At 43.3% G+C, this 25168-nt stretch overlaps 1 protein-coding gene across 1 annotated transcript in view; it reads right to left on the bottom strand.

Moving 5' to 3' along the window:
- FKBP1B (FKBP prolyl isomerase 1B) overlaps positions 1-13032 on the bottom strand; it is a 46608-nt gene extending 33576 nt beyond the window's left edge. The window contains exons 1-2 of the mRNA XM_061460955.1: positions 12849-13032; positions 10217-10264 (exon numbers count right to left, since the gene is read on the bottom strand). Coding sequence (XP_061316939.1) covers positions 10217-10264; positions 12849-12885 — 85 coding nt within the window. The 5' untranslated portion in view covers positions 12886-13032. The remainder of the gene's footprint in view (positions 1-10216; positions 10265-12848) is intronic.
- Between the last annotated feature and the right edge of the window lie 12136 nt (positions 13033-25168).

Genomic DNA, 25168 nt, shown 5'->3' with positions numbered 1-25168 from the left:
CTCACAGAGAAGAATGAAAGTATAAATCCCCGTAACTATAATCAATACATAGCATTAAAGTGTAATTTCCAAACACCTGCTTGTTTTGTTGCTATTTTTGTTTTTGTTTGGTGGGGGTTTTGTTTGCTATCTTTCTTAATGCAGGGTAAAGAATTTCAACAGAAAGATGATACTTTTAATGTTACCAACAGCAGCAACTTCAATGGGTTTTATCATTATCACTTTGGTCATTTAAAAATAGACAGAACCAATGCATGAGGGAGTGTATTGTTTATAGCAATCATAGATTGGAAAATGAACAAATCGTCTTTCCCTCTGCCAAGGAGGAAACCATGCTTACCAAACCAAAAGTCTTCAATTTCTCACTGAGAACAGAATAAAAGATGACAACTAAGCTGCTAATTCAAGGCAGCTGCATCAATGTGGAAAGGGAAGTGATTTAGAACAGCAAGAGAAAACTAAGAACCAGTAACTATGCAGGAGTAAATGGAAAAGTTTTGGAAGGGGAAATCAGACTTGGGGCACCACAAGCAGAGACAGCTAGAAATCAAGTGTGCCTCACAACCACTGCTGTAACACTGAGTTTCAGGAGTTCCAGGATGCTGGATCAGAGATAAAGGACTATACTGCCTGACTGCCCGGACTGGCTGCTGCCCCAGCTACAAAGATTCACTGGCTGTGCCTGATGACACCATGGCTACAACTTTTAAGATCCCTCACAGTGATGTGCAAGGGAGTACAAACTTCTGCAGCCAGCAGTCTTGGGGGAAAAAAAACAGATTTACAATGCCCGTGAGTAACTAAAGCTAAATAATGCATCTCAATTGAAAAATGTCGCTTTCAATATAAAGCCCCCTGGCACTGGTTCAGCAAGACTCCGCAGAACTCATGCCAACACTGAATCACTGCTTCCAGCAGGAGTCTGTGTTTCCTCTGAGCCCACCCATTCCGGCACCTACCAGCACCAAAAGATGGGCACTGTATGAGCATCTTGGAATGGTCCTCCCCAGGGATGTCCCACACACATCACTGCGGCACTCAGACCAACCCATTTTGCTCTGAGGATCATAACCCTGCAGAGATCTCTGGTCACACAGCAATTGCTTGGGTAATACACCTGAAATGTGGCTGCCACGTTTTCACTGCAGAGATGACACCACATGTCGTGTAATTAAGAAAACAGCACCTCTTCCACAAGCCCTGCCTACCTGCATTGCCCGATTTAGGAACTGCATTAAGCTTTTTATCTAATCGATAGAGGTGTATCCAAAGGCTAACTATTTAGGTAGCTTAAGGTAACTAAGCTCTCAGTGTAGGCTTCTTAATTAAGTAAATACCATGCTGTCAGTTCTATTTTGTCAGTAAAGGCAGATGAGACTATGAGTGGTGCCAGCTGACAGAGTTTCTCATTCAGCTGAGGTAGTAAGCATTTGTACATTTTACACTAACCAATGCTACTCGTTGCACAGTTATTTCTTTGATTCTGGGGGGCATAAATTATTAGAAAATGATGTCATTCTTGCGAGGACCTGGAATCCTAATGATCACAAATTGGTGTAAACCTTTCAGGTCCTAGTCCTTAAATATACATATCAGCTGTTAAGTAGGCAGAGTGCCACGCTGGGATCATTACAAATAAGTGCAAAGAGGGCCGAGCAAAAATATTGTGTTCGAGAGCAGTGGTCTAATTTTCTAGAAGATGGCACTGGCTTGGAGTAGTTCTGAGCTTTTAAAAACTTGATGAACAGAGGCTGCAAGTCCCCTGCTACTTTCCATAATCTGCTTTGTGAACCCTTTTTTAACATCTTGAAATCTACTTCTTCAAGGCTTTTGTGAGGTAGGAGTAGGAGGTTAAATTATTTGCTATCAGTTTCATTTCTATGCACAAATAGGAAGGGATCATGACGCTACAATTCCTCCATGAAAGGAAATACTGTAGAGGCTAGTAGGTGCTCCAGAATCAAAGCTAGCAGTCACCAAATCATTCAGTGTGTTTCCTGCAGGGGAGCAAGTGCCCATATATGTTATCTTGAAGAAATCTTTTTATTATCTTCTTTACTCTCCAAGAAACTCATCCTGTCTTTTTCTTACATGAATATAAGACAGCATTCACACACAATCCTGAATTCTTCCCTTTCTTTGCACAAAGCGTATTAGCAGTTGTCCCAGTGGAGACCACCTTTACGCGGAGAGACTTCAAGTTCCTAGTCAAGCCAATAAGGATGTTATCGGACAATTCCAAGCTCCTTTTTGAAAGTTTCGATCACCCACATTAAAAAGCACTTAAAACCACAAGTCATTTCAGTGACACTGATGGGCACAGTACATGTAATGCAGCATTCAGCACAGAAGAGGAACAACTGGGAAACTTGAGGCCACAGTTTATTACACCAACCCTCTTCCACAAGGCAACAATCTGGTATATTCAGTTTAAACTCACCAATTCAGCTGCTGTAGCTGCTATATTTTTTCTTACAAATTTCTGAACCTTTTTATATTCATCAAATCATTTTTTCCATGTGAATAGCCTTTTCTTATAGCAACTCTCACAGTACTTGTAAACATTAATTTCATCACCGTTTTCAGAGGAACAGCCCCCTTTTCTGTCAAATGTAAAAAATGAATGAGCAAGTAATATACCTGAATCGATCACTAAGCTGGCAGCAAAATACGTAGGAGAAATTTCTTCTCCTCAAACTTTTGCATCTGGACTCCAATCACTATTGGGCTGAAGTCACTGCTAAAACATTTCCAGAGGTAACCAATCTACATTAAATAAGCAAAGATGAGAATTTTACTCCTTTTACCAAGAGAGTTTTGAGACTTGCAAATAATTTCTGAGGGGCACTAAAAGACCACAGTCTTTACTAGGGACTAAAACTACTTTTTACAGTCATACTTCACCAAAGGAAAAGGATGCTCGCAAGTGCTTAGATGCCACCAAGATCTCTGCAGAAGTAAAAGGGTTTCATCCTTCCAAACCAGGGCAATTTGAAGAAATTAAGTAAACAAAATACAGAAAATTGGCAGGCCGCAAAAGATGGACAGACATCACACTCTCCTGGTATAATATATCTCGGGAATATGCTTGATAAAACAATAAATAGAGTCTAGGTAAGCAAGATTTAGCTGGTTATAATTAAGGCTCAATTGTAACATCTGTTACAATACAGTTCTTATTAACGATAACTCTTGATTGAAGTGTTCACTATCCTCTTCCAAACCCAGCTAGACAGCTTCCTGGAAACAAGGATTTTTGATTAAATTCCTTCCTTACCTCAATTTTCCCCTCAGGTAAACATACACAGCTCCCACTGAAGTGGTAGAGATGTCTCTGAGGACCAAAGAAGTAACATTCTCCTGTACTCACTGGGCACAAACTGCTTTCAGGGAGTAACTTGATGAAATATAACAAGGGAAAGTGTAGAGTCCTGCATCTGGGCAGGAACAACCCCAGGTTCCAGTATAGGTTGGGGAATGACCTGTTAGAGAGCAGTGTAGGGGAGAGGGACCTGGGGGTCCTAGTGGACGACAGGATGACCATGAGCCAACACTGTGCCCTTGTGGCTAAGAAGGCCAATGGCATCCTGGGGTGTATTAGAAGGGCGGTGGCTAGTAGGTCGAGAGAGGTCCTCCTTCCCCTCTACTCTGCCCTGGTGAGACCGCATCTGGAGTATTGTGTCCAGTTCTGGGCCCCTCAGTTCAAGAAGGACAGGGAGCTGCTGGAGAGAGTCCAGCGCAGGGCAACTAAGATGATTAAGGGAGTGGAGCATCTCCCTTATGAGGAAAGACTGAGGGAGCTGGGTCTCTATAGTTTGGAGAAGAGGAGACTGAGGGGTGACCTTATCAGTGTCTATAAATATATAAAGGGGGAGTGTCACGAGGACGGAGCCAGGCTCTACTCAGTGGCAAACAATGATAGGACAAGGGGTAATGGGTACAAACTGGAACACAAGAGGTTCCACTTAAACTTGAGAAGAAACTTCTTCTCAATGAGGGTGACGGAACACTGGAACAGGCTGCCCAGGGAGGTTGTGGAGTCTCCTTCCCTGGAGACATTCAAAACCCGCCTGGACGCATTCCTGTGTAACATTATCTAGGTGTTCCTGCTCCGGCAGGGGGATTGGACTAGATGATCTTTCGAGGTCCCTTCCAATCTCTAACATACTGTGATACTGTGATACTGTGACACTAATGTACACCTAGTCATACAGATGCTGAAGCTCACAGACAAATATATGACTCTGCAAAAGTTACTCTGAATTTATGTTAGTCTTTTTGACAGTACATCAGTATAGAGAAATCTCTGGCTATTACTACGTACGCATAAGACTGGTTTAATTTTGATCCAAGACAAATAGGCAGATCTGTTCTCTTTTTTAGCATGAGTTATTTCAAGGGAATTGCATTATATTTGTATTGTATTAAATGGAAAATGCTTTTTAAAAAAAAAATGATGACAAAGGATATTCTATAAATTACTGTTAATCTGCACCTATGCAGTATGCTTTTGTTATTAAAAAGAATAAAAAAAAAGGCTTTCAACTTCACAGAGACAACTGTAACTCTCAATGCTACATCACTGCCAAAGCTAAAGAAAAAATATTTTTGGTAATATACGGGAAAATAAGATGATGTGTTTGTCCTCACATCACTAGATAAAGAACAATTAATCATTTGCTCTGTCTTAAATAAAAGCCTGCTTCCTAAAATGGAATTAATTTTACAACTCAGCTGAAATAAATGGAGTAGTATTCATTTATTTCAATACGGAATTGCACTTTAAGCATTTTAAAAAAGCATAAATAAGTCAACTTCTCAGTATTGAAATGCTGAAGTAGAGAAGGAGGTGCTGATTCTCTTCTTCCTGGGATCCTGTGACAGGACATGTGGGAATGGTTCAAAACTGCACCAGGGGAGGTTTAGACTGAACACATGGAAGCATTTTTTTTTTTACTGAGAGTGTGGTCCAGCACTGAAACAGGCTTCCTGGAGACGTGGTCACTCCCCCAAGCCTGTCTGTCTTTAAGAAACATTTGGACAATGCCCTTAACAACACAGAATCATAGAACGTTTTGTGTTGGAAGGGATCTTAATGGTTATCTAGTTCCGTCCTCCATTAGACCAAGTCACTTTTGGCAAGCCCTGAAGTGGTCAAGCAGTTGAACGAGATGACTGTTGTAGGTCCCTTCCAGCCTAAATAGTCTATTTCTGTTCTATTCTGTTCATACACCTAAATGTATTTTGTGTGATTTTGTAGCCATTGATCTAGCTTAAAAGTCTATAGAAAATCTTCTCTGATAGAAGTCCAGTTTACTAAGCCATTAATGATTTAATGTGCCTTTATCATCTCACTATAACAAGTCTATTCCAGCACACCACAAATGCTGATCATCACCAATTTTATAAAAAGGGTAGTTGTATTGATATCATAGATTTACAGGTGGCCAAGGAGAAAGATTAAGAGGTTAAGAATTCAGCTGTGCCACAAGCTACATGGGACAACAGGAAAGAAAGCTTTGAATAACTTGGAAAAACCCTGCCCTCTCACTATTAAGCGCAGATTCGGGACCAGTGCACACAAAGCTTGCTTGAGGACACACCACCACCCAACAGGAGGGTTAGGAATGGGATTCAGTTTCCCGAGTGCAGGTTTTACCCCCCCAGTCTCTAGACAGAGTATTCCCGATCTCAGCAAAGGTTTTGTTTAGGCACATTTCTAACTGAAAGTCATGTTTCGTATCACCTTCGTAAATCTTTGAAAACTCTGCACTGCTAATTCCCATTGCCAGAGTCAACAAATGTAAATCACAGGAAATGAAACTGCACAAAATGTCTCAATTCCATTGATACACTCCAGGACTAATGACACTGTAATTTGTTTACTTTTATTACTATCAGTACTGCAATGTAACCTGAAGACCCAATCAAGATTAGGATGCCATTACATTAGGCATGAAGAAGGAGGCAGTTTGTATCTCAAATTGCTTGCAATCTATCTACATGAGACAGAAAGTACAACTATCATTTTGCAGATGGAAAACAGAAGGAGTAAGCAGATTGCCAAAGGCTTTCAGAAGCTTGCTCAATGAAATCCCTGACAAAAACAGGACACAAACCACTGCGCTGGAAATGCATTTTGGCGCCGATGCACTACCTTGTCCATTAATCCCATTATTTAAATATTGTGGCAAGTAACTTTTGAGACACAACACTGATGCTGGGTGATAAGAAGAAACTACTGTATTTGTTACATTTCTTAACAAAGATAAAATATATGGGAATCTGTCCACATTCTTCCATCACATACTAAGATCGGAACTTGTTTTCGTGTTCTGTCACAGTCTTTCTATCTAATCTTCCCCAATAATCTGGAGCAGCTATTTGTGTACTTAACTCAGGAAGGCAAAGCTGAAAAATCAACAGGTGATTTACAGTACCAAAGTTAGGCACTAAGGCACGTTATGTAGCCAGAAAGGGCATCAGGTACTTCTGAAGGGTAATCCAAAAATCCTGCTCTAATTGTAAAGCAGCCAAGAACTACTCCTTAAGGCAGGGGCAAGATTTACCTAAACTAAGAGGTTCCTTCTAAACTGTTCCCTAGTGAGGTTGCACCTTAACTCTCATAGCTATGGGAACTGAGGTCTGTCCATTAAGGCATAAAATGCATTTCAGAATCAAACACAAAGTCTGCTCCTGAGGTTATACATCTTGTTAAACAAGGAGAGAAAGAGGCAATGTTGCCACATATAACAGCCTAATAGCTGGAGTGCTGACAGCAGAAGTGGAAAACTCAGTCACAATCCTCCTTCATCTTGAGGAGATTCCAGTTCTCACTTCCCACTTCTCCGGAACATGTAGGGACTTCAGACTAGAAACTACCCTGCTGAATCCCGACCTTGGCAATGCATGAATCATTCCAGTTCTCACTTCCCACTTCTCTGGAACATGTAGGGATGTCAGACTAGAAACTACCCTGCTGAATCCCGACCTTGGCAATGCATGAATCATAAGATCCTGGAGGATGAGCAGACAGGACTCTAAAGTTTTGCCAAATACTTAGGGTACCACCCTTTGGAACTCTCTGGACTTCTTCTGCGTGGACTGCCAGGACAACACATCCAGACAGCTTGCTCCTAACCGCCTTTTTTCCCCAAAGACACTTCAGAAGGAAGCCACAGGCCTTTATTCCTGTATTACAAGCAGTCCCCTCCTGTCCATGCTCTCTGCCATCACTCCCCATCACATGGTGAATGCGCATCTATGATATTACTGGAGAGGGAGGGCAAGATGGGGAGGTAAGATAAAACAGAGCCCACAGCCCATTCCTCATTTGAGTCTTCTTAAAAATTCCTAACTTGCTCTGGCAGAAGCAAGCCCCTTCTAGTCTCCTCTCAAGACATGAATAATTAGCATACAGGTAAAGTCTTTTCTATGCATGCGCAAAATCCTAGCCCTTCAGGGACTCATGGAACTGCGTTTATGCTAAGGAGCTGCATCGCCACATAGTGTGTGCGCTGGTAAGAGAGAGGTAGGGCCACTACAGGAGGCTACACGACCTAGCAAGCTGTCAAGACTAGGCACCACTGTATGGGAAAATCATTGGATTTTAAAAAGTACAAAATTAATCCCTAAGACAAGGACTGGAACACAACTGCTTCAATACTCCTGCATGAGTGCCTGAATCAATTACCCTCTTGCCTGCTCCTTTTCTTCCCCATGGCTCTTCCATTCTTCACTGTTGAATGTCCCTAGCTAAACTGGAGCAGGAAAATTCAGCTTTCTCCTCCTCAAGAACATAATGGTTGCAATTAAGGATGTGGCAAACATGGCAGGGGTGTTGGAACTAGATGATCCCTTCCAACCCAAACCGTACTGTGATTCTGTGAAACAGAGCTCTGACTCTCTTCTGTTGGAAAAGGTAACTGAGCGTAGGTTTGCCATGTCCGAAACAACTGTTTGGTTATTATGCATGAAGTGGTTTCCCCATAGACAGTGTTTTTGACTGAAAGTGGCTCTCTGCTGTGCTTGATGCTGGATTCCAAGCTGTGCTCAGAGCACTCCAGCGAGGTTAGGCTTTTCTGGGAATCCAAATGATCTCTAGATATTGGTGCAGTTCAGTCAGCGCATGGTTCCCCCATTTCCCAGACCACCCCACCTCCCTGCAGGTATCTGCCTGGCTCCAGAGGCACAAGGGCTGAACAACTTGTGAGCTTTACATACTCCCAGTACTAAGCAGCTCTGGAAGGCAGGGTTCCTGGATCATTTCCTTGCACCTAGGAGTCTTAATTTTAGGTGAAAAGACAGATGTTCTGGATATCTCTACAGACATTTCTAACTTAGCTACTCACCTCCTAAAGCAGGACTCACAGGAGTGTGGTAACGATAAGCATTAAGTGCAATGAAGCCTAATAAGATTGTATAAATAAGACAGAAATCATTTCAAGATGAATCCCAGACATTCCTGGAATTGCATCAATATGAGAAGAAATTATGTTGTATTCAGATAGAATAGTTTTAAATTAAACCTTGACATTCATATGCCAGCCTTCTCACATGCTTCACAGACCACTGGAAGAAAACACTTTATCCACTAACCATGGGCCCCCTTTAAAAATATTACCATCAACGACTGATTCAATATTGACACAGCACTGGAATTGAAAGGATGAGCTTTTTCAGATATATGTAATCTGAGAGTTAGAGAAGTTGCATAGCACCAATAGCAAGATATATGGAGGCAACACAGTTTACACTGGAGTTTGATTTAATGAGTTTTTATAGTCTTTTATGTCAAAGCCAGCTTACGACAGCCTCATCCAAGATGGTATCTAACATCAGTAAGAGCACGCAGCATCTTGTTATCTTTCCACATTTACCATTCATACTATCTAGGAAGTTATCCAGCAAAACTGTGCTTTGTGGGAGCCACTGGCCTCATTTGGTTTTTGGTTTGTTTTTTTTTCCCATTTCAGTTCTTTCACATAAATTTATCTCAAACTAACCGGGGGTGGGAGGTGACAATTTTATTTCATAAAATTTCTGAGATTTGGACAGGAGCTGAAACATATCTTTCAACATCTTCACAAAAATAGCTTCAAAACATCTATTTCCAGAACTAAGTTACAGAGGAACGTTTATGAGAGCTGAGACTGGCATGGGTGACACATGTATTTAACTATTTGTAATTCAAACTACAAATCCTCATCAGAACAAAATACTCCAAATATACAAATGTACTGGAACTTAAACACAGACATCCTACATCCCAAGCCAGTGCACTAACTCCCCAAAGAGTGATATAATTGAAACTAAATCAAAAAGCTTCTTGAAAATATAAATAGGTTTACTTCATTAGTTACATTTACGGGAAAGTGTTCCCACCTTGCTCCAGCTGTAAGCTACAGAAACAAGCACAAAACCAAAAGCAAGCAACAGTTACCAGTAAGTACTTTCTTACTATACTGAATGCTATAAGGAAAATTTATCTTAAGGATCTAGGCCCAGATCAGTAGCTGTCAATCTTCCCCATCACCTACATTTTGCCGCCTTAAGGAAAAAAAACCCACATAAAATGGCAACTCTTGATGTGAACTTCCCAGCTGGGAATTAGGACTGCAGAGCCCTTTTCATTCTTTTGACAATTTACGTAACTATGTACAGCACATGACATTACAAACTGATTCAAAGGACATCTTCCCTCTGTGCAAAGGTGCAGCACAAACAGCTCCATTAACCAACTCATCACTTAAGATTCCAAGTCCATAAAGCAGGTGCTAAATAGACCTTGTATTGATCTTTGCAATCTGGAATGAATTATACTGCCAATATATAGACACATGCTTTTAAGACATATATAATCATTAATTGTTTGTATCAAGATCAAAGGCTGGAAAAATATGGACCCAGCATTTTCACTGCTTCATGCTCCATTTCATTAGCTAGCACAATGGCTTAAAGAATCAGGTCCACAGCTTCATCTCTCAGCCTCTCATCACTGAACACCACACCTGGCAAATCTGCTAGCATGCAAATGTGGACATTGTAGCCTGAACTGCTCAGCTACAGGTGAAATATATTCAGGAAACCCACCAGAACATAATCAAATGGATTGAGTGACAGAACAAAGCAAAAGATGGAACAAACATCTGAAATGGGAAATCACTCTTGAAATCAAGGCAGTTAATATCGAGAAAATATTCAGAATATGCCTTACCTGTGTAGTGCACAACACACGTCTGACCCTTCTTTGGAAAGGTCCGTCCTGTCAAAAGTATAAAAGGTTATTCTTTTGTTTTCTCTGATTGACCTTTGTGATTAGGCAGATTTATCTTGCCAGAGGAAAGTGCTATGCTGAGATTTGTACTGACTATGTATGTGTTGCCAAATCACTAATATGCAACACATTTTTCCCATGCCTTATACATGCAATTACATTCTGCAGGTGCAAAAGGACTGTCCAGACTTCACGGATTATAACCTTAAAATTCTCAGAATGTTTTTGCTGTAATTTTTCAAATAAACTTTTAGTTTGACATTGTGAGAATTTGCATTTGTATTCACGTTTCTAATGCCTTTCACTCAAGACAGCTCTACCAAGGGCTACTTTAATAAGCCAGGAAGGGGTTAAAAAAAAAAATTCACAAAGGCAGTTTAATTTTGTAGCATCAGGCAACAATAAAGCAGTGATACACTGAGTTCTTTTAAAGGCCTGGTAGCTCCTCCTAAAATTTTCATACTGAAAGGAAAAGAAGGCTTAAACTATTTTATTGCCACCGGAAAATGATATTACCATTTCCATTTTACCTGTTCTAGGTACTGCCAAAGGCACTAAAAGCTAGGGGAAGATTTTCCAGACTCAATTAGGTGTCATCAGTGTATTAAAGCAGCTAACCTTGATTTCTCAGGTAAGGTTGGCCAGTGGAGGGCCCAGGATGAGAACTTCAAGTTTGAATCAGACTGGTTACTAATGAACGTCCATATCAGAAAGCTCGAAACTGGGGATTCAGGTGTAAAGTGAGGCTCCTATCTTAGCTGGCTTTCTGGCCTCTATAGTTTGAATTAACACAATAACAAGTTACACATTACAGGTGCATCACAGGTTATAACCAAGTAACACAAACTATATACTTGGGGCTTAGACGCCAAACCCACCATGAGCAGTAAATGGCAGAAGGGCAGGCTAAACACGATGAACTTATAACATGAAATTGATAATATGGTGCTTCTGAGTAGCATCTGAACAGCCTTGTTCATCAACCTGGCTGGCTGGAATATCTCTAGCTACGGTGGCACAAAACACAGTATAGTAAGTACCCAGTCAGGTACCCGCAAGTGGAATTTCTCTCATTTAACTTTAGCCATCTAAAACACAGCGAACTATCATATGTCAGTCTCCTGGGCCTTCCCTGTTGACAGTGGAGAATTAGCAACGCCTGAAGAGAAACCCAGCCAATCCAGAGAGAGGCAAGATGAATTATTCTCTGGAGATGACTACAGAAAACCCCACAAGACTGCTTTAGACTAGCACCCAGCCTGAGGAAAGTTATGTGAGATGAATGCTACCCTGGGTAAGGTATTATTCAAATGATGCACTATTGTACAGAGATCCAAAAAAAGGAATATCAGACCTTCCTGACACATGTTCTGCTGTGTGAGTGTAACACTAAGTCAATGAGGCTGCATAAATTCACATCAAAGATGAATTAAAAGCAGAGATTCTCAAGACCACTGACTAGCTGTTGTTTTAAGACAGTGTTTAAAGTCAGCTGATGTTGATTAAGACTTGCAATCAAGAAAACTAACCCATATAACCTTATTTGGACCAGCATATTGCTTACAAAGCCAGCCTTGATATATTTAATAGCTAGGAAGTACTATTAGAAGGTTAAGTTGCACCCTTCTTTCTACTCTCAACCCTGCAATGTCACTTATACCCACACAAGCATTCTGCTCTTATATTTATGCAACCAAGACAAGAATTTGATCCCCAGAGCTAAACAGCACAGAGGGAGAAGCCAATTTCAAAGCACACACAAAGAAAGAAAAGATACTGGGCCAAGAAACTTAAGCCGAGATCAGCTTGAACAAATTATTTACGGATGTGTACCAGCCAAGGACGAATCTGGCCTTTTACATAGACACATACGGCTCTATGTTAGAAATTACATCCTCTAAAAAAATTACAACCACCACAACCTTATGAAACGGGGTTGTAACGCCACGGGAGAGCAGAATATCACGAACCGGCTCTGGAGAGGAGAGCCTGCGCCGAGCAGAGGCTGTGATCACCCGGCTGCACCTCAGCCCTCACCGGCACCACACGTTGAGCCGGGGGAAGCAGCCGCCCCGCCGCTCCCGCGCCGGGAGGGATGCGGCCGCGGCCACGACCACCCGGTGCCCCGCGGCGAGGCTGGCTGAGGAGCAGCGGAAAGTTTGCGGCGAGGCGCGCTGCCCCCGACCGCCGGGCTCCGTGCGCCGGATGCCTCAGACCAGCCCCCGCCGCCCCTGCTGCCGCCGCCGCCTCTGCTGCCGCCCGGAGAGACACCGGCTCCTCCTGCCGCTACCGCCGGGACCCCGCGCGGCCGCCTCTCCCCGCTCCCCTGCACCGGCGTTAAGTGCCCAAAGGGGACAGGGAAAGATAGCGCGGGGCTCTCCGTGCCCTCTCTCCCGCACCCCGCCGCCGCCCAGCACGGAGACCCCGCGCTCCCGCCTGTGCCCGGCGGCTGCCCGCAGTCTCGGAACCCTGTGCGACACCCGCCAGGTCGGGCGGCCCGTCGGACCCGGGCAACCCCGGCCCCGTGCCGCAGGGCTTCGCCCTCCCCCACCCCTCCACGGCGGTCCCGTACCGTCTCCCGGAGAGATGGTCTCGATCTCCACCCCCATAGCGGTACTGGCGCGGCGCTGCCCGGTTCAACACCCCTCAGCTCCGTGCAGCCGGACCCCAGTGCAGGCATGCCCTGCCGCGCCGGTTGGCAGGGGCCTCCCAGGCTGCCCGTCAGCCGCCCGCAGCCAATGCGGGGCAGGGGCGGGGAGGCGCGGAGGGGAGGGAAGAAGGGGCCCGCCCGTCCCCGCCTGGGGCCGCCGCGGCTAGGGGCACCCACCGCCGCAGGCCTGGGGTGCGGTTGTCTCCCCCCACGGCAGGGCCCGCCTTGGCGTTGCGTCCCCGGAGGTAGCCGCGTGTGGTGCCCGGCGGAGCGCTGACCCCGGTCCTGCCACTGTTTACCCCCGCCCGGAGACTGCTCGGCAGGAGGGCTTCGGGCGTGAGCCCGGGTTGGACAGAAGGGGACCCGGGCAGCGGGTTCCCAAAGCCAGCCAGCGACCGGGGCGGGAGGGTGTCAACACCTTCCTTGATAAGAGGGGCTGGGAGCAGAGCGCCCGTGCTTGCACCTTGCGTGTGCGCGGTGAAGCGGAGGTACTCGGTGCCTGCGGGTGAGCGGCAGCAGCGGCTGCGGTACCCATTGGCCGTGCCTCAGCCCCCCAGCAGCGGCAAGTCTCCAGTAGGATACCCGGAGGTAGCCCGAGTTCCAAATGTGCAGCACAATCTATAACTAACTGTCCTCATCCATGTTCTAAATGAGAAAATCGGTGTACGTGTTGCTCAGGTGCTCCCGTAATGGGAGATGATGACACATTCAAAAGCCTGTGCAAGAGACAGAACTGCTTCTGATGAGTATACCTGAAATAGATTAAAAATACTATGTCCTCCTAAACTAACTGCGCACATGAATTCCACGGTCCCCACTGACTCTAAAGGAATCTTTCTGTTTACAGTTCTGTGTGTCCTGGGTTGAAAAGTAAAAATGGAACCTCGACATCATCAGTTTTCCAGCTGAAAGAGCTGTCTGTATTCATCTAATTCCAATTTACACTTTTCTGACTGTGCTTTTTCAGAATTTCTATCTGTTACAAACTGGATTCCACTTAGGAAAAAGAATCTTCATCTACATGGGGCAGCTGTCAGGATAACTGAGCTGGGGAATTCCTGTGGTGTTTTGTAATTGTGATGATGTGCCCCTTGCAGCTACACTCTGTATTATACTCACCATCTCTCTGCTTTCCATGATGTTCTGATTGGACTATCTGTTCACTGCCATGCTTTACTGTATGTTTCATTGTGAGTTGGACACTCCAGAATTACTGGGGCTGGCTGGCTGAAGGTCCCGCAAAGTGGTCAAGTAGGGAAAAGCATGAGTTCAGAAGTGGTAATGAGGACTGGATGGAGATCTCTTTTAGCCTGCCTTCATCCCAGTTAATTCTGCATTGGTATGTAGATCATATCACAGAATGGTTTGGGTTGGAAAGGACCTTCAAGAACATAGAATCATGGAATCACAGAACAGTTCGAGCTGGAAAGGACCTTAAAGTCGTCCAGTTCCAACACCCTGCTATGGACAGGGTCACCTCACACTAGACTCTGTCACCCAAGGCTCTGTCCAACCTGGCCTTGAACACTGCCAGGGATGGGGCAGCCACAGCTTCTCTGGGCAACCTGTGCCAGTGCCTCACCACCCTCACAGGAAAGGATTTCTTCCCTGTGTCTAATGTAAATCTCCCTCTTTCAGTTTAAAACCATCCTCCCTTGTTCTGTCATTACTTGCTCTTATAAAAAGTCCCTCTCCAGATTTCTTGTAGGCCCCCTTAGGTACCGGAAGGCTGCACTAAGGTCTTCCCAAAGCAGGCACTTGCTTCAGTTCATCGGAATTGGTCTGTAGCAGTGTAAATTCTGAAAAGGGATTTTTTTTCAGTGCCACTCTCAGAGCGTCATTTAATTTCTCATCAGTACAAAGGTACTAAAAATGCATTTGAGAAACAGGAAAATGCCAGGGAGGAGGTAAGTGGCACAGAAACATTAAGGACACATGAACATTGCTAATTCCAGATGTGGCTCGGAGCCATTACAGGGTGACAAGAACACCACAGCAAATGCTGAGCATATAAGGGGAGCTATCAAGTGAAATTCTAGGTACACGGTGTCCTAGTAGGGGCCCTGACTTTACAGGAAAGAGCTGCTTTCATCCAGGCTCCAGGTAGATGTCTGTGTCCTCTCAGACAATCAGAACATCAGAAGGCATAACTGATGAATAAAAGCAATTTATAATTTGCTGGGTTCCCTTGAGCCTCTATAAGTACATGATTCCTTTGGTAAGGGCTACATATCTCTCCATGATGGTGGAAGAATAAGTGTTCCCGAGTCATGTTGTGTGACATGAGGATGTTGAACTTAATCACATAATATAGTTCAGAAGGGACCACAGATTCACATGTGATGGATCCATATTGTCATGACCACAGTCATCACAAATAACGGGCTATAAACACAGATTCCAGTATCCTCAGGCAGACATACAGCCATAACAAAAAAGCAAAATGCACAAGCCATAAAATGGGATTAGAAGGGAGCAAGTAGTGACCTATGTCTAAACCCACTGTCCTTCTAATCGTCCCATCCATGGCCTCTTGCTCTGTGCTGGGTCTCTAAATGAAGACATAGAGCTTCTTTTGGGCATGAGCTAATTAGACTCCCCACAGTCATATTCCCAAGCACATGGAAAGAAAGGTGAGACCAAATTCCAAGACAGAACTAAGGATCTGTAGAGGGTATCTCAAAATTGTTGGGTCAATATTTTTAAAAGTCTTTGTCACCCCAAATATTGAACAACAAATAATGTTATTTTTCACCTTATAGTATTCACTGGAGGCATCGAGGTCCTCAAGGACACAGTTGTTAACACGTACACAGCATACGAATATCTTGGAAGAGAACACTGAGACCAGGAATGTCCCATATCTTCAAGAAAGCCTCTGAAATAAAAGGGAAGGTGGTTTAGAATTGGCAAAGAATTGGAGGAGAGACAAAGTAAACGAAAGTCCACAACCAAGCAAATTACTAAAACCAAATTATCAAAGCAGACTAGGAGATGAGTGTTTTAAAGAATGCTCTTTGTAAGCTATTGTATGACATCCACCTTCCCCGCTTTGTGATCCAGTGTATCTGGATCAAGGGTAAAGTCCATTAGTCTCAGCTTTCACGGCTCTGTAGAGGTCACCTTCCTGAACAATGGTTTACCACAAGACCTTCCTACAGCACATCTTTCTATCCTGGCAACAAAAATAGCATCCTGGAAAAGCAGGGGGTTCTCTGAACCCTCCTTCCTGAATGTTATGATCTAACCACATGATTCAAACATTTAAGATTCCTCAGTGGACAGGCTGATCATAGTCATGAGGTTTTGCAGAAACCCAAAACCTGAAAGTTTAGCAGCTGAGTGTCTTATTTCCTTTAGTTAAAACCCCTGCCGCCTGCACTGTTTACAAAATATTTATGCATTTTCACTTTTAGGAAGACAAACAGTTTTCAGATTTTCAGGGTGTTTCAGTTTTATTCATAGTTCCTATACTGTGTGATCCCATCTTTGCTGTTTCTAAAATCTACAAAGGATCTACAAATCATGTGTAATAGATTCCATATGCACACAAGGAACACCCCTGGAAAGCCAAAGCACTAAATTGCCCATAAATGGAAAGCACAAATTCTGCAAACATATAAATTCATGGAGGCCACAGGAAACCCCAGACAATATATATTTCCCTCACCAGCATCCATGGAGAAAGATTCAGTATTACTTTGACACCCCAGCACGGTTCTATGAACAAATAATGAAAGCAAACTAAAAATGTTTGATAAATACTGACCTTTCCACCCACTGAATCCACACGCACCATCAAGTAACTTTAATCTGCAAGCGTACAGGACATGTAAAACCAGCATCACATCAGAAAAAAACTGACCAAAATAAACAGCAGCCTGCACAGCTCAGCAGGTTGTGTCACTGCGAATCATAGAATCGTAGAACAGTTAGGGCTGGAAAGGTCCTTAAGATCATCAAGTTCCAACCCCCCTGCCATGGGCAGGGACACCTCACACTAAACCATATCACCCAAGGCTTTGTCCAACCTGGCCTTGAACACTGCCAGGGATGGAGCATTCACAACCTCCCTGGGCAGCCTATTCCACCCTTACAGTAAAGAACTTCTTCCTTATATCTAACCTGAAGTCCCCCTGTTTAAGTTTTAACCCATTACCCCTTGTCCTATCACTACAGTCCCTAATGAAGAGTCCCTCCCCAGCATCCCTATAGGCCCCCTTCAGATACTGGAAGGCTGCTATGAGGTCTCTGTGCAGCCTTCTCTTCTCCAGGCTGAACAGCCCCAACTTCCTCAGCCTATCTTCATATGGGAGGTGCTCCAGTCCCCTGATCATCTCCATGCCCCTCCTCTGGACTTGGTTCTAACAGTTCCGTGTCGTTTTTATGTTGAGGACACCAGAACTGCACACAATACTCCAGGTGAGGTCTCACAAGAGCAAAGGGGCAGGATCACTTCCTTCGACCTGCTGGTCACGCTCCTTTTGGTGCATCCCAGGGTATGGTTGGCTTTCTGGGCTGCGAGCACACTGAAGCCAGCTCATGTTCATTTTTTTATTGACCAACACCCCCAAGTCCTTCTCCGCAGGGCTGCTCTGAATCTCTTCTCTGCCCAACCTGTAGCTGTGCCTGGGATTGCTCTGACCCAGGTGTAGGACCTTGCACTTGGCATGGTTAAACTTCATAAGGTTGGCATCAGCCCACCTCACAAGCGTGTCAAGGTCCCTCTGGATGGCATTCCTTCCCTCCAGCGTATCAACCGAACCACACAGCTTGGTGTCATCGGCAAACTTGCTGAGGGCGCACTCAATCCCATTGTCCATGTCAGCGATGAAGATGTTAAACAAGACCGGTCCCAACACCGATCCCTGAGGGACACCACTCGTTACTGGTCTCCAGCTGGACATTGAGCCATTGACCACAACTCTTTGTGTGTGGCCATCCAGCCAGTTCTTTATCCACCGAGTGGTCCATCCATCAAATTGATGTCTCTCCAATTTAGAGACAAGGATGTTGTGTGGGACAGTGTCGAACGCTTCGAACAAGTGCAGGTAGATGACATCAACTGCTCTAACCCTGTCCATCAGTTCTGTAGCCCCACCATAGAAGGCCACCAAATTGGTCAGGCAGGATTTCCCCTTAGTGAAGCCATGCTGGCTGTCACCAAGCACCTTGTTGATTTTCATGTGCCTTAGCATGCCTTCCAGGAGAATCTGCTCCAAGATTTTGCCAGGCACAGAGGTGAGACTGACTGGTCTGTAATTCCCTGGGTCATCCATTTTCCCCTTCTTGAAAATGGGGGTTGTATTTCCCTTTTTCCAGTCATCGGGAACTTCACCTGACTGCCAGGATTTTTCAAATACGATGGACAGTGGCTTAGCAACTTCGTTGTTATTCCTGTGCATCACAAGCCTTGATGAAAAAAAGCAGAGAGTCAGGCCAGAATCAGTGATTTCCCTCGAAGCAGGTGCCAGGGCAGTTCTGATAGCATACCCATGGTGACAGCTGTTTGATGAATGGACCCAAACATACCAAAAATCACAACGTGCCTGTCATAGGAACCCTGTCTCGCTTCTCCCCACTGCTGGCTACCACAGGTCTGCAGCACAGTCGCCTCCATCCAACTGGTGCTTGCTCCAAATGCCCCAACAGAATAAAGCTTCCTCCTGAAGCAACTATTCTGAACCCTCATCATCCTCTTGGAACTCCTCCTCCACATCTGTATCCTTAGTTTCCTGCTGCAGCTGTAGCTATGAGCTGGAAGTTTTCAGTAGCACTGACTTGAAATCTGACACCTCTTCTCTGCCTCACTGGGCTCTTCCCACCTCCGATATTCATTTATTCCCTATCAATGTATTTAGATGTGAGTCATTTTCCATCCTGATCATCAAAACCTTTTACAGTACTAGGTGAGGTCACCTCAGGTACACACAGGGAGGAGCTCCAGCTCATCAGGATATACTCCACCAGCTGCTAGAGCCATTGGTAGTTTAGGCTCCAGTATGGAGGCGAAAAGTCCACAAGACCAGGACCTAACTAATGGAGCCCACTTCCAGAAAAGATTAATGAAATATACCACTTCCAAAAAAACCCATGGGTTTAGGCTCATGTTTTCAGGTGGATTCATGCTCCCACAAGCTTCTATCCCCCCAGTATGAAAAAAGATACTGACATACTGGAGCAAGTCCAAAGAATCCAAGGTGGTTAGTGGCTAGAAAACCTGGAGATGGTGAGAGCGCTGGGTTGGTTCAGCCTGCAGAAGACAATGCTAAGAAAGGATCATAGCTGCTGTCTACAACTACCTAATGGCTGGTGGAAACGATGGTGCCAGAAAAGGACAAGAAGCAATGGACATTGGTCACAGCAAGGGAAATTCTGGCTAAATATAGGGAGAAAAGTCTTCACAAGATGGGTTATCAAACAAAGCCTTGAGAAACCTGAAACTTTGAAATCAGCCTGTTCAAGCAGAGTTGGACCATGTGGCCTCCAAAGATTCCTTCCCCTAAAATACTTTATGAGCCTGTAATATTTTTCCTACTGAATGAAGAAGAGAAGGAAATGAAGTGGTAGTGACATTAACCATGGTTTTGAAATCGACGGCATGACCCTAAATCATTTTGGTTCTGTTTGCAATGCGTAATGCTCCAAAGTGGCCCATACATCTACTGGGCACTGCAGAACAGCATGTGTCAAAACTAGGTGGCCTCTCAGGTGCAATATAAATATGAAATGACAGCATCCAACCAGGGTAAGTAGTGCACATGGAGATTGCTGCACTGACATTGCTTCGGTGCCTACCATTTTGAAGGCGGCTTTCTGAACTGAAGATATGCTCTGAATTTCTCTGTGCCTTGGTATTTCATTTATATAATGAGAACGATCATTCTGCCTTGTCTGTTTAGATTGCAAAGAATTCAGGGGCAGAGGTCCTCTTTTAATTATAAATACGGTAACACCTTGGGGCCCAGAGCCTAAACTCAGGGTCACACCGTGTGGTCTCAGAAATACAATTTCCAACAATAACAGCAATATCATAAGCATACAGCCCAAGAGGATAAGATTTTCTCTTCCATCCAATCTTTCATAGCAAAAAATGGATTAAAAGATGTAAGCCTATCTTTTAAATGGAACAGAACAGTACTGGAATCACATTTATTAACAGTAAACTAACTATTTCAGCTCTGTCATTTCCTTGCCAGGGAAGTTGCAGAAGGAAGCCAGTGACTTTGAGAAACTTTGTATTTACAGTGCAACACATTTGCTGCTTTCTCCAGTAGAACTCTTTTATCTGCAGTTTTGTTATTTATTCTGCTTGGTGAAGAAATGTCACTGGCAAGACATATTGGAAGCAGTTCAAACAACGAGAGAAAACCAAACAAACTGCAAATATTAGCTACAAGCCTCTGATTAGTCTTTCGATGATTTTGGAAATGTAACTGTGGAAAAGAAATTAACTGGCATTCTCAATCCTCTAGACAAATGAATCAAGGGAGCTGGGTAATGGATTCAGAAAATTAAGGCCGTATTTGTTTTCCTTCATTCTGCATGTGCAATTATAACGCTATTTAATGAGTTTCTAGAACCTCCCAACCAAAATGATCTGAAGTTACAAGTAAAAGATGGGCAGGCAGAGGCAGGCTGTGCACATACCTGGACAGCGGTGAGTAGGACAGCACAGACAGATTGTAAAGAGCTGGGTTTTCTTTTTTTTGTGTTATACTCCAGGGACAGCTTTGACTCTAGGTAAGTGTCAACAGATTGACAGCAGCCACTAAAAATCCCAGGCTTTTTACAGTCATCTCTGGGACAAACACAAACCCTAATCTTCCTGGTATTCGGCTTCTCATAAGGGCTGACCCAGCGTTTGGCCTTTAGCTCTCTTAGAGAAAGACAAGGCTGAGTCAGCCTTCCGGGTTTTGCCCCTATGGAGCCAAGGTGGCTGAGTCCTTAAGAACAGGTATTTAGGCTTAAACTGACCCTCAAGTGGAAAATTTTCAAATCATTCTTACCAATGAAGTAGAACAGTAGCTGGTTGTTGGGTTGTTTTTTTTTAATTCTAAATCAAGACCTTATCTGAGACAAAACGGAAGGCCAAAGCAACCACTGCAGCCTTTCAGTAAAAATGTAGACACCAAAGGACCTTCAAAACAATTCTACGGAACACTTACACTAGTTTAAAGATCATGGGTTAAAATAATCAACCACTGTGGTTCTGTTTCAGCCTATACAGAAAGCTGTAAGTGAACTGCTTTTTTAGCAGGTGAATAGCAGCACAATGTTACCACTGCTTCATGCTAATCATCAGCTTTGGGTTAGAACACATTCACCAATTTATTTGTCTGTATCATGGGGGCAGAGGTATGGATATCCTGCTAAGTCTAACTAGCAAGAAGATTTCTAGGGAAGACCAAGTCAGAGATGATTTGTTACAAGAATTCCCAATCATGCCTGGGAGGCAGCCCCCTTCAGCTACCTCTGTAATTGTCCCATAGTCACCCCTACCTAAAGTAGAACAGCTCTACCAGTGTCAGCAGCAGCAAAACTATTGATGTAACCTGGCCATCAGAGGTATTATCATCATATTCACCCCATACGTCAAGCAAAATTAGATGCATGGTCTTTTTCAATCAGTATTCTCCACCACAGTTCAACTGCTTGAATAGATACTAGAATCCACATGATTCAGAAGCAACCAATTTTTATATACTTTGTGAAATTTGCACTTTTTGAAGCAGCTTTTGCTAAAAGTTTGACTCTGTTTACACTGTCAACCAACTAGTTTCAATAGAGAGTTATGTTTAGCTGGCACTGTCCAGAGTTCCTTTAAAATAATGAATTCTTTACCCAGTGCAGACAGGGTTTAAGTGACCTTTACAAATTATCAAGCTGGGATAAATATATATCTGCTAAAATACTACTATCCTTTGCTCTTCTTCAAGTCACAATGAGCTTGCAAATGAGTGATCTGAGCATGCACACTGTAGCAAAGAGCATTTAGCCATGCAAGAAGTCCTTTAGTTATCTGGCATGTTTCGTGTAAATGATAAAAATATCACTCCCAAAGTACAAATTTACCTCATCATGTAAAGTACAAATTTACCTCATCATGTAAAGAAGAAGGTACTAATAAAAGATGTCTTCAAACCAAATCTATTTAATTTCTATGAAAGAAAAAGAGTGGCATAATTTGGAAGCTGAATGTTGATTTACAGATGGAAAGACCTATTAGATCATTCATTCCCTCTCTTTGCCAAGACATGAATGTTTCCTAAAGAACATTTCATACTCTTCTGCCTAGTATAATTTTCATAACTAATTTTCACAAGTACTGGAGTTCCTATCACTTTCCTTAAGATTCTGTTCCATACAAACCCAGCTCAAGCTCAGGAAATATTCCTTTTTAAGAACACCATCAAAAACTTGGTTGCTTTATAAAGCAAGCACAAGAGACTGGCATATGTATATGGGAGTATTAAGTCACAAAATAGCGGTTTGAGACAGAGAGGGCATTCAGTAGTGGGAAGGATGTGGGCAGGAAGCATGTAGCTCTGGAAAGGGCTATCAGTGGGCTGATCATTGATAAATGTGCTGGTTATAACAGACACGTGTAATGACTATGCATTCCTTGGCATTCATCTGTCCATAACCATGTCCTATCTGAATACTTCTGCTAGACTCATTAAATAAGAAGCATTTATCTATTTTAGGTACTTTAGGATGGAATGAATCATGCCCCAAACGTATCTATTTCTCACCATTGACTTTTAAGTGAATCACTAAGCAGGGTCTGACTTAGGCAACTACAGTGTATATGCCTAGTGATATGTGAAAGTGCTGAGGCTCAACTCTGTTGCTACCTGGGAGCTCAGGTACTACTTCCATGCAGGCAGCCATATGCATATACCTCAATGTAGAAATGCTAATTTGTGAGGTGAATCCCAATCTGACAATTAAACGAGTCTCATTCTCTGTGACTGTGTTTGCTTAACTATTGTTCATGTGTTTTCCCTCCCAATTCCTCAAATATTTGCTTTAGCATTGTGAAAACTAGATAAATTTTGAGCCCAGCAGTCTTGCTGGGAACAAGAATGAATTTGCCTTCTGAAAAAATCTGGTTCTCTTCTCCTTACCCCAGTGAACCACAAGAGTTTCCACTCTAAAACACAAAAGGAAAGGCTTGGGAGACTAACAAATGCTCTGCCAACTCTACTCCCTCAAGCCTGCTGGACTGTGATGTTAGATGATATTTGGATGATATTTGCCTTGCTATTACAGGAGACAAGTAATTCAAGAACCACAAATGCCAAGAGGACCATTGACAACACTTCTACAAGACTGATGGATGGCCCAGGTTGGAATGATGTGATGGAGCATCTCTGGTGGCTTCCCCGAGATCCAGGGGGATTTCAGAGACTTGGAGGTCAGAGGAGTCATATATTGCAGTTAGTCAGGTACTCACTACATTCGGAAAGCTTCCACCTACCAGCATAGCACGGAGTGTGGAAGTGAGCGCAGAATTTGTGAACTTCTGCAAGAAGCTGCAAAACTTTTGTCTGTACTCCAGCAGTGTCGCCTCCATCATATGTGTCCCCACACTAGATGCTTCTATTTAGCAGATGGCAAATCAAGCTAGCCTGTTACATCTGGCCCAGGCAGACACTCTAGAAGGATAAGACCACAGCACTGAAAGTATTAAAGGAGTAGTATTAGAAGCTGTGACTTTCCTGCCTGAAGCCTCCTTAGTCTGAATACAGACTGCATAGAAAAGATTGGGGCCTTATCTTTGCATAATAATTTGCATAACTTTTTTTTAATTAATCTTCTTAGCAGTTTATTAAATATATTTATGCAAAAGAATACAATCTTCCATTAGATCTTCCCCACTTTACATGACATACACACAAAAATGTGCTAGCTAGTGGGTTAAATCCCATTCTGAGAGCGTAAGAGCACACTAACACATCACTGTCAAAACAATGGTGATTTACATAGTGTCATCGGTAGATCTGCTCTGACAGATTACGTATTTTGTATCTCTATTAACCATGCATCATTTTCACATTCTGTTCCAGTTAGCCTGTGACAGAGAACTATTTTTTAAAATCAGATCTCAAGGCAAAGAAATGTCAGGGTGGAAAAATAAATACATCAAGCTTCATGAAAGTATTGAACTAAATGACACCCTGACTTGAATTGGTGAAATCATGGTGAGTAGCTTTAAATAGAAATATTTCTGAAGTAAAAATACCACATCAGATGTTTCATAAAGTGAAGTTAAATTAGCATTAGAATAATTATTACTCTTTTTTTATTACATATTGAGTTGGATCTGTCTTCCTTTGAAGTCACCAGGAATATTAATATCAATTTAATTAAATTGAAGCAAGATCTAGTCTGGAAAGAGTTATTTTACCATGAATAAAGGAGAAAATGAAGTCTGAAACTCAGCTTTTCTAGCAAAGCACTGAACTCAGATCCCCAGAGATATTTAGATACCGATCTCCCACTGGACAAGAAATAGACAAATATATTTGAGAACCTGGAACTCATTAACTCTGATCCATATTGAACACAAAATGCATTCACCATTTCCCAAGACAGGTGAATAGTAAGTATAGCAATGTGGGAAAACAGCAATATAAAATCAGTATTATAAAAAAGGGGAGCTCAGCCTCTGCAATGATGAAGGCTGAACTGATTTTCCAACAGTCATTATGAACCATGGGAACTATGGCTACTACCTAACAGCTATGTGCAGCTTGCTGGGGGGTATTCAGTTTGGGGTTTCGTATACTACTTCTAACAACCAACTCCTCCAAAGGAAGGGAGACTGGCTGGCTGGAATCAGTCTGCAGGACAGAGCCGGGCAAGATGCCACCAGCTGAAACCCCTCTGGTTTAAACCACAGGTGACATTCTGATCTGAGTTATACCAAAGTTAATCAGACACACAGAGATCCTAATAGGATCAGAATCTAGCTCAGGATCAGTGTAAGGACTGTGGTCACTGGAGTATCTCGGATTACTAACAGGTTACTCTGTATTGCTTTCTTGGATTTTGCCAGAAAACTAGTATTGCCAGGACAATTTCCAATTACCAGCCTTTATTTTGAGTGTGCTGTACATGCCAAGGTGACCAGAGATATTATTTACTCTTCTTTCCCAGAAAAAATGTGCTAACTGAATGAGGGGAATTTTTCCCTATTTTTATCCTATTTTTGAAAAATGAGGCTATGCCAAGTG

The sequence above is a fragment of the Pezoporus flaviventris genome, unplaced genomic scaffold, assembly GCF_033815535.1.
Source record: "Pezoporus flaviventris isolate CSIRO_AGI_PZ_B2104156 unplaced genomic scaffold, CSIRO_AGI_Pfla_v1 ptg000031l, whole genome shotgun sequence".
Taxonomy (NCBI): Eukaryota; Metazoa; Chordata; class Aves; order Psittaciformes; family Psittacidae; genus Pezoporus; species Pezoporus flaviventris.
This window is presented reverse-complemented; position numbering and strand designations above follow the sequence as displayed.